This window comes from Otolemur garnettii, unplaced genomic scaffold, assembly GCF_000181295.1.
Source record: "Otolemur garnettii isolate 467f Iridium unplaced genomic scaffold, OtoGar3 scaffold00364, whole genome shotgun sequence".
NCBI lineage: Eukaryota > Metazoa > Chordata > Mammalia > Primates > Galagidae > Otolemur > Otolemur garnettii.
This window is the reverse complement of record NW_003852759.1, coordinates 106,084-115,059: the sequence shown is the minus strand read 5'-3', so window position 1 is coordinate 115,059 and position 8,976 is coordinate 106,084. Positions and strand designations below refer to the sequence as shown.

The 8,976-nt window shown below is 53.8% G+C and overlaps 1 protein-coding gene across 1 annotated transcript in view; it reads left to right on the top strand.

Annotated features, from left to right (window-relative positions):
• Nucleotides 1-8,473, top strand: part of GAL3ST2 (galactose-3-O-sulfotransferase 2) — a 10,450-nt gene extending 1,977 nt beyond the window's left edge. The window contains 4 exon segments of the mRNA XM_023509108.1: nucleotides 5,132-5,227; nucleotides 5,452-5,521; nucleotides 6,181-6,471; nucleotides 7,619-8,473. Of these exon segments, the coding sequence (XP_023364876.1) occupies nucleotides 5,132-5,227; nucleotides 5,452-5,521; nucleotides 6,181-6,471; nucleotides 7,619-8,473 (1,312 nt within the window).
• Nucleotides 8,474-8,976: the final 503 nt, after the last annotated feature.

Genomic DNA, 8,976 nt, shown 5'->3' with positions numbered 1-8,976 from the left:
CCTCCAACTCTTGGGCTCAAGCGAGTCTCCTGCCTCAGCCTCCCAAGCAGCTGGGACCACAGGCGCCCACCACAACGCCCAGCTATTTTTTTTGTTGCAGCTGTTATTGTTGTTTTGGCGGGCCCGGGCTGGATTCGAACCTACCACCCTAGATGTATGTGGCTGGCGCCCTAGCCATTTGAGCCACAGGCACCGAGCTGGAACTCTTGCTTATAGAAGACACAGTCCAGAGCCTATGGGAACCCACTAGTGCTCTGAGTGCCCAGCCATGTGGTGAGCCAGGTATAAAGCAGCTCAGGGAAACAGCTTGAGGGTGCCCAGGATGTCTGCTGGGCCTGCCTTCCAGTGGGGCATGCTCTGGCCTCAGCAGGCTTGGGTGGTCTCCATGGTGCTGGTGGGGCCATCATGGCCAGAGGCTGCAGGCTGTGCCTGTCCAGCCTCAAGGGTTTAGAGATCTTTCTGCTGTCTCAGGCAGGGATGGAGGTGGGAGGATGGTGTCAGCCTGGAATCAGGCAGAGGTCCAAGCAACTGGGAGGGTGTGTGGGACCCATGCTTTTCACTCTAGGTACCCCTCTTCCTTCCTTGGGCAAGCAGCTTTGTCCTGGGGCTGCCCTCAGAGCCCGAAGCTTCTGGGAGGCTGAACTGGAGGTGTTGGGCAGCCCTGGAGCTGGTTGCTCAGTTGCTCTGCCCTACACCTGTTGTGGACAGGGTCTGGGTTCTGGGAGCTGGATGGCTCCACTTGAGAGGATCAGAGGCTGAGGAGGGTGGTGGCCAGGAGGGGTGGCTCTGACTGCCCAGGCTACTGGGTGTGGGCCTTGGGATGGCCTCCCTCTGGGTAGATGAACATGGCCTGGGTTGAGGATGGTACCTGCTGGGAAATTCAGGAGTTCGTGGCAAGTGTACCAACCACACGAATGTGCTCACTAATGGGTTGGGAATATGTCCTTGGTAAGGGACTCACAGTGCCATCAGCCACTCACAGTTCATCCTGAACTTACCAGGAGGTTGGGTGGGGTGGCCACCTGTGTTAGTTAATTGGCCTTGTCCAAACGAAAAATAAGTGTTTTATATTTTTACGACAAGAGGGAGGTTTGCAGCTGGTAGGTGCCAGCTGACATTGGGTTCCTACTCTCCCAAGGACTTGGAGAGGGGCAGGACAGCCACCAGGTCCTTGGGAAAGACAGTTCTGGCTATGATACTGGCAGGTGTCTTGTTTAGCTTTTTTTTTTTTTTTTTTATTTGAGACAGAGCCTCAAGCTATCGTCCTGGGTAAAGTGCTGTGGCATCATAGCTCATAGCAACCTCCAACTCCTGGGCTTAAGTGATTCTCTTGCCTCAGCCTCCCAAGTAGCTGGGACTACAGGCATCCACCTCAATGCCTGGCTATTTTTTGGTTGTAGTTGTCATTGTTGTTTGGCAGGCCTGGGCTGGATTCAAGCCCGGCAGCTCAGGTGTATGTAGCTGGTGCCTTAGCTGCTTGAGCTACAGGCGTTGAGCCTTGTTTTAGCTTTTAAAGATTTAGGTGCATCTCAAGAGGTGAGAAAGAATTCACACTCCCAGAGTTTTTTTTTTTTTTCTTTCTTGAGTCTGTCAATGCTTAAAGAAAAGACCTGGAGTTAGAATTCTTTTCTCTTTTTGGATCAGGGAATTGAGATTTATTTAAAAATTGTGGGCTGGGTATAGTTGCTCATGCCTGTAATCCCAGCACTTGGGAGGCTGAGGTGGGTGGATTACTTGAGTTCACAGGTTTGAGACCAGCTTGAGCTAGAGTGAGACCCTGTCTCTAAAATATAGGTGGGCATTGTGGCGGGCACCTGTAGTACCAGCTATTTGGGAGGCTGAGGTAAGTGGATCACCTGAACCCAGAAGTTTCAGGTTGTGAGCTGGGCTGAGGCCATGGCACTCTAGCTAGGGTGACAAAGTGAGACAGAGTGAGACAAGAAAAAAAAATTGTGTTTGTCCTTACACAGTCAAGAGCAAACCTGGCTGGGTCCAGATGGGGGTGTGTGTGGGGTGGTGCTCCAGACTGTGGTTTCTCTTTCTTCCCTCTCCTTTGAATGGGGGTGCAGGGCTAGGTGGGCTGCGCTGGGGTTGGAACAGGGCTAGGTGTGCTGTCCTCAGCCTGGGTCTCAGGGTCCTTCGGAGCCCCACTTGGGGTCTCTTCCATTAGGCTAAGGGCAGTCCTGGGGAGGAAGGGCATGGCCAGAGTGGGAAGCAAGGACACTTGAACCCGCTTCACCAGGGAGAGGCTGTGTCCAGCCGACTGGACGGATGTTGGGCACAGATGGCTGGCAGGCTGGAAGACATGGGGGACAGAGCAGGGCACAGATCTTGCTGCCTGGGCCTGGGCAGCCGCTTTTCAGTGGACAAGGGACTCCCTTGGTCTAAGCACGAGGCAGAGCCATGCCTTCATATTAAAAACAGGTTCACATAACAACACTCAGCCTGGCCACAGGTGACACACTTGGATACTGTCTAGTGTGTTCTCCTCTATGCATATTTATTCTGTTCTATATCTATTTTGTATTTATTCTCTTTTGTTCTACTTTAGTCTATAAAAATGATGGTTGCACCCCCCCACATTGGTGGTGTGACCCACTGAATTGACATCACAGCACATGGAGTGCAGCCCATGGTGCAAAAATATCACACTGAGCATGAGGCAGTGGTGTTTGGGGGCAGCTGGGGGGTCCTAGAGGGGTGGATGGGGACACACAGTGGGCTCTTGAGTCATTTATCTGCATAGCAGGCCACCAAATACACAGCTGCCTAAAGCAGTGCTGCCATTTCCAGCACTCAGTGGTCCGTGGGCAGTCTTTCTGCTGCATGCTGGGCATACCCTGGGGTGGCTCTGTGGCCTGTCCACCTCCCACCCTCCCCACTGTCAAGTCAACTATGTAGCCATGTCTTTGCTGTGGAGAAGTATTGTATTTTTGCTAGATTTACTTTTTTTATTTTTAACACCTTCCTTTCTGTGTCTTGCTTAGACTAGCAAGCTCATGCTTGCCTTTTCCTCTACTACTTGGTGGCTTTATTTTTTATACTAAACTTAAAAAAATTCAGATTAATATGAGGGTACATACAATTGGGTTATGTTGTTTGCATTTGTAACGTGAAGTCCAAGTTATAGCTGTGTCCCTCTTGCAGGAAGTGTGCCATATACCTGTTGCCAGACCAAGGAGCCTATCTGCCTATCACCCAACCCAATCAATAGAGAAGTGGATGAGTGTTCAGCAGTTTTACTTTCATTTACAGAAAAGCCAGTGATTCCAGAGAGCAGTGGGGATGTCTCTGCAAAGAACTATTCTGCCTCCTCTTCCCTTTGTTACTTGTATTCTCACAGTAAGAGTAAACATCAACAATGTTATTGCTCATCATATTATAGTTAAACAGAGTCCTCCTCATAGGTTACAAGGTTACAAAATACCTTCCTCTCTTACAGTGGTTATATCTTCAAAGCATTCTAATTATAGTTAGTCAACACTTCACTGGATGCACAGAGTGATGTGGGTGCTTGGCTAGTACTGTGGAGTCCAGTTCCCCAACTTATTTATGACAGTAGCCTTGGAAGTGAATAAGCAATCTCCAGATGTCAGCTCATGGCTCATCCAGCCTTGTTAGGGCCTGACCAGCAGCACCCTGCATGAAATATCTGTTCAGGTTAACAATGGCTGGTAACACACTCACACGTTGTTCCCTCTGGGTAGGAACCCACTGACCTCTCCTCACTTTTTGAATTTGAGTTTTTCTCTCACGTGAGCATGTTTTTGTTAATCTACAAATTTCAAATTAGTATTGAGTACATCTGCAACTTATTTTTCCATTCTTGTGATATTTTACTCAGGAGGAGGTTCTCTAAATCCAACCAGATTGTAACAAAGGATGCAAAATCTCCATCTTTTTAATAGCTGAATAGTATTCCATGGTGTACATATACCACAGTTTATTAATCCAGTTATATGTTGAAGGGCACTTGGGTTGGGTTGGGTAGGGGTGTGTGAGGAGGAGGGAAAAAGGGGGTGGGGTGCTAGGACCACATGGAGAATGGACTTGGTCCTGGCAGCCCTCCCAGGACCTGGAAGCAGACCGGTATGTGTCCCACTGGTCAGTGGGAGAAGTGACTGTCCAGGTCCTGTCCAAGGGAGCTGGGAAGAAGGCAGTACTCACTCACCCCTGCTTTACCTGGGCTATAATCCCTCCTTTTCATTTGCTTGTCATGCTCCTGTGAACCCTATGGAGCCCTGTGTAAAAGCCCCTGTCTAGTCAAGGGAGCTCATCTTTTATGTCCTCTGCAGACAGTAAGTTCCTGGGTTCATCCAGGCTTCCTGTCCAGTCCTTCTGTGGCTTGTCCTTGGCCTCTTGCACTGAGATGCCATGGCCCCCCCTGTTGGTCTCCACTGAGGAGCTTTGCCCAGGGCATGGGAGGACCTGGGGCTCCCTGCTGGACTGTGAGAGCAGGATTTATTTAGCCTTGCTCCTTCCTGATCCTGCTGAGTGTCCAGGGATCACAGCTGGTGCCCCCTCTGCTGTTCCCAGTGCCCAGGTCAGGCCTTCCACGCCCCCCTGTGGGGCCTGTCTCCTCTCCGGGGTAATGGCAGCATGCCCTCCTCTCTGTTTCAAGATGGCATACTTGCCACTGTCTTAGCCCAGGCTGCCACAACAAGATACCATAGCAGGATGGCTTGAACCACAGGTATTTCCTGGTATCAGAAGCTGGGAAGCCCAAGATCACAGTCGGCAGGTTGCTTTCTGGAGAGGACATTGTCTTCTCTGTGTGTCATATGGGCTTGGGGTGGGCCCACTTTAGGACCTTGTCTAACCCTAATCATCTCCCCACTTCTAAATACCATCACATCGGGGGTCAGGACCTCAACAAAGGAGTTTTCAGGGGACATAATTCAGTCCCTGGCACTCACCTCTCAGCTTCTAAGTCCTGGAAGTGCCGAACCAGGGAAGGGGAATGGGGTAGCCTCTTTGGGGAGTTTCTACACCATGGGCAGGATTCTGGTAGGTGTTCACACAGGTTGTTACAGAGATTAGGGGAGGCCCAAGGATCTGAGTTGGACTTCAAGGCAGGGGGCGGTGGCTGGTGTGGGCTGACTTGGGTGCTGATGGCTTGCTCTGCTGGCAGGTATTACCAGGTGACCCTCCTTTTCCTCCTCCTCCTGGCTCTAAATGTCTTCTTGCTGACCTGCTTCCTGAATGTGGACATCAGGCTGTCCACCCTGTAAGTGCTGCCCTGGGCACCTCATGGAGCTATGAGGCAGGGCCAGGAACCAGGGGAGCCTACTCCCAATAGGTGGCCAGGCTGAGTTGGGCCAGGTCAGGGTGGGGTCTGGGAGGCCAGACCTGTGGCCACCCATGCACACCTCTCAGCCCACTGTGCTCCAGGCCAGACTTTAGCCAGGCTGCTGGGAGGGTCTTGAAGTCCTGGGCCAACCTCTGTCCCAGTTGGATCTCCACAGAAGGGAAGGGGCACCAATTTCCCCTGGGCCAAGTTGTAGAGGTCATGTCCCCAGGAGTGTGTCTGTGTCTACCCCCAACTGTCCCAGGGCTGGCACTGGCCTCTGCACCCCATCACCCCATCCTGGTCATGCTTGCTAGCCCTCCCTTGGGGCAGGAGGGTGTCTGCTGCTCCAGGGATGTGGGGGGGTTACACTGTGACAGGGTCATAGTAGGGGCCCCAGAGTCCTCTCAGGCTGTGTGTCAGGACAGCCATTCCCAATTTTGGGGCATCTTCTTTTTACTGGAATGAGGGATCAGCCAGGAAATGCTGCATGCATGCCTGAGGTCATGGGGTCAGGGCCATGCCATGTGCCCCAGCAGCCAGAGAGAAGGTTGGGGCCCCTAGGAGGCTCCAGAGCCTGGGGGTTGAGCCAGGAGCATGTGGTGGAAACAGATGATGCAGCCCCTCTGGGACACCCAATGCCGTCGTCTATCTCAGAGGGCACCCCCAAGCCACAGGGCTGGGGGCACAGTGATGGGGCTTAAGGCACAGGGTTGGGGGCAGCATAGTGATAGGAGGCAATTTGGGTTCCCCATAGTGGCTGCTGAGTTGGGGTCATGATGTTGGGGCACAGGTGCTCCGCCAGTGGGTCCCTGGACCCAGAGTTTTGTATGCAAGTCTGGAGTCCTGCCATCACAGTGTGGCCTAGGGAATGGGTGCTTCCCTGCTGACAGCACCTGTGCCTGCCCCCTGGACTGTTCAGGGGCCAGGCTGAGCAGCCACCGGTCACCAACATCATGTTCCTCAAGATGCACAAGACAGCCAGCAGCACTGTGCTCAACATCCTCTTCCGCTTCACCGAGACCCACAACCTGTCCTCAGCACTGCCCATCAGCCAGAGCTTCCACCTGGGCTACCCCTTGCTCTTCCTGGCATGCTATGTGGAGGGCATGAGTGAGAACAGCCCAGGTCCTGCACGGCATTTCAACATCATGTGCAACCACCTGCAGTTCAACCTGCCTGAGGTAAGGCTGGGCTGGCTGTGGGATAGGGGCTGGGTAGACTGAAAGAGGCTGGTAGTGCACGCAGCCGTGGGACTAGGGGTGCTATAGACTGGAGGCTGCAGGAGAGATCCAGGGAAGGGGCTAGGGAAGCTGCCACCCAGGCTGCCAGACTCCTGCAGTTACTCTTAGATTGAGATGGGCAGCCCTAGGGGTGGTGCCTGTGGCTCAAAGGAGTAGGGCGCTGTTCCCATATGCTGGAGGTTGTGGGTTCAAACCCAGCCCCAGCCAAAAACTGCAAACCCCCCCCCAAAAAACAGAGATGGGCAGCCTCCCCAGCCCCTACCTGAGGGCGTCTTCAATCCTTCACACTCTCTGGCCTCCTCCTGCTTCCAAACACACCCACCCCAACATTTCCTGCCCCAGGACCTCTGCGCTTGCTATCTGTCCACTTGGGAGAGGATGTTCTTCCCAGACCTTCCTCTAGGTCACCTGGGGCTCAGCTTAGGGGTAGTGTTGTCCCAGTGCTTCCTGACCTTCTTTCCAATGGGAAGTGGGGACAGGGAAAAGGTGTGTTTGGATAGGGAACCCTGTACAGGTGTTTCAGGGTGACTCTGCTGCTCCATGGAGAAGGGCCATTAGGGAGATTGGGGCTTGGGAGGGCTTCAGGGAGGCCAAGTGGGGAGAGGTCATGGGAGAGAGCAGTGGGTAACTCAGGTGTGCTGTGGGGAGAGGGCAAGAGGTGTGGGTAGGCAGGGGAGCACAGGGAGGAGGATCAGTGAGGAGGAGCTTGGGAGGAGGCACCCAGGAGGGGAACACAGGAAGGAGGGGTAAGGGAAGAGGGGGGCAAAGAGGAGGGTCAGGGAGGGCTGGTCAGGGAAGAGAGCAAGGAGGAGGGAGGAAGGAGGAACCAACGAGGGAGCTCAGGGAGTAAGGTTCAGGAAGGGGATCTCAGGGGAAAAGGTGTCAAAGAGAAGAGGAGGGGAGCAGGGAGGAGGGGCCAGAGAGAGGGATCAGGGAGGAGGGGGCTAGGAGGTGGGAGGCCACCTGCTGCTCTCTCCCGGGCCTGGCTGAGGTACAGCCGCAGGTGTGAAGGTCAGGGGTTCTGAGAGCAGGTGCGCTGCAGGCTGTGCGCGGGAGTCTGCAACCCAAGTCCCTGGTGTCTGAGCAGGTGCAGAAAGTCATGCCCAAAGACACGTTCTACTTCTCCATTCTCCGCAACCCCGTCTTCCAACTGGAGTAGTCCTTCACCTACCACAAGAGGTATGTGCCGGCCTTTCGCAACGTGGTGAGCCTGGACGCCTTCCTGGCCTCCCCTTGGCGCTACTACAATGCCAGTGCTGGGCTGCGCAACGCCTACGCACACAAGTGGTTTGACTTTGGCTTCGATCACCAAGCACCGGAGGACGAGGGTTATGAGCGTGCGCCCCTGGTTGACGTGGAGCGGTGCTTCCAGCTGGTGCTCATTGCAGAGCACTTTGACGAGTCCATGGTGCTGCTGCGGCTGCGGCTCCACTGGCAGCTGAACGACGTGATCACCTTTAGGCTTAACGCACGCAGCCAGGGCTCCATTACCAGGTTGGCGCCGGAGAGTCAGGAGGGCGCCAAGCGCTAGTGCGCTTTGGACTGGCGCCTCTACCAGCACTTCAACCGCAGCTTCTGTACCCAGCTGCACGCGGAGCTAGGCCCGAGGCAACTGCGCACGGAGGTGGCGCTTCTGCGGGTGCAGCGACAAGAGCTCACCGCCCTGTGCCTGGAGGACGGGGCGCCCAAGAACAAGAGTCAGATCCGCGATCCGAGCCTGCGTCTGTACCAGCCAGGGGCGGCCAACACCCTGGGCTACAACCTCAGGCAAGACCTAGAAAATGCAACGCTGAGCATGTGTCCGCGTACGGTGATGCAAGAGATCCAGTACACTGCCGACCTGTATGCCCTGCAGTTCCCGAAGAAGCCCCCCCAAGAAAACGCAGTTCCTGGAGAAGTAGAGGAGCTGGTGCTGGGGAGGGCAGACACTGGAGCACAGTAACCACAGGGCCTGCTCTAAAGTGAAAAGAATGAGGCACCCAAGGAAGATGCCTGCTTATGACTTGCCTCTCTCCAAGAGAACCCTGAAAGTGGGTAGTAGGCTGCTTGGTCAGGGCTGTACATAACGCTCATAAAGTTGAACATCTCACAAGTAGTAGAGTGAATGACATTTAATCAAGGTTATTAGGCTGCTGAAGTAGCTTAGAAAATTTCACCCCAAAATATGATTCCTTGGTGTAAAGATTATTTTGAATTAAAGGCAATTCATTGTTATGGGGCAAGAAAAGACCACCAGACAATCTTTAAAATGCCAATAAGGGGGCAGCGCCTGTGGCTCAAAGGAGTAGGGCACTGGCCCCGTATGCCAGAGGTAACAGGTTCAAACCCAGCCCTGGCCCCAAACTGCAAAAATAAAAAATTAAAAATAAAATGCCAATAAGGAGGGTGCTGGCTGTGGCTCAGTGAGTAAGGCACTAGCCCCATATACTGAGGGTGGAGGTTTCA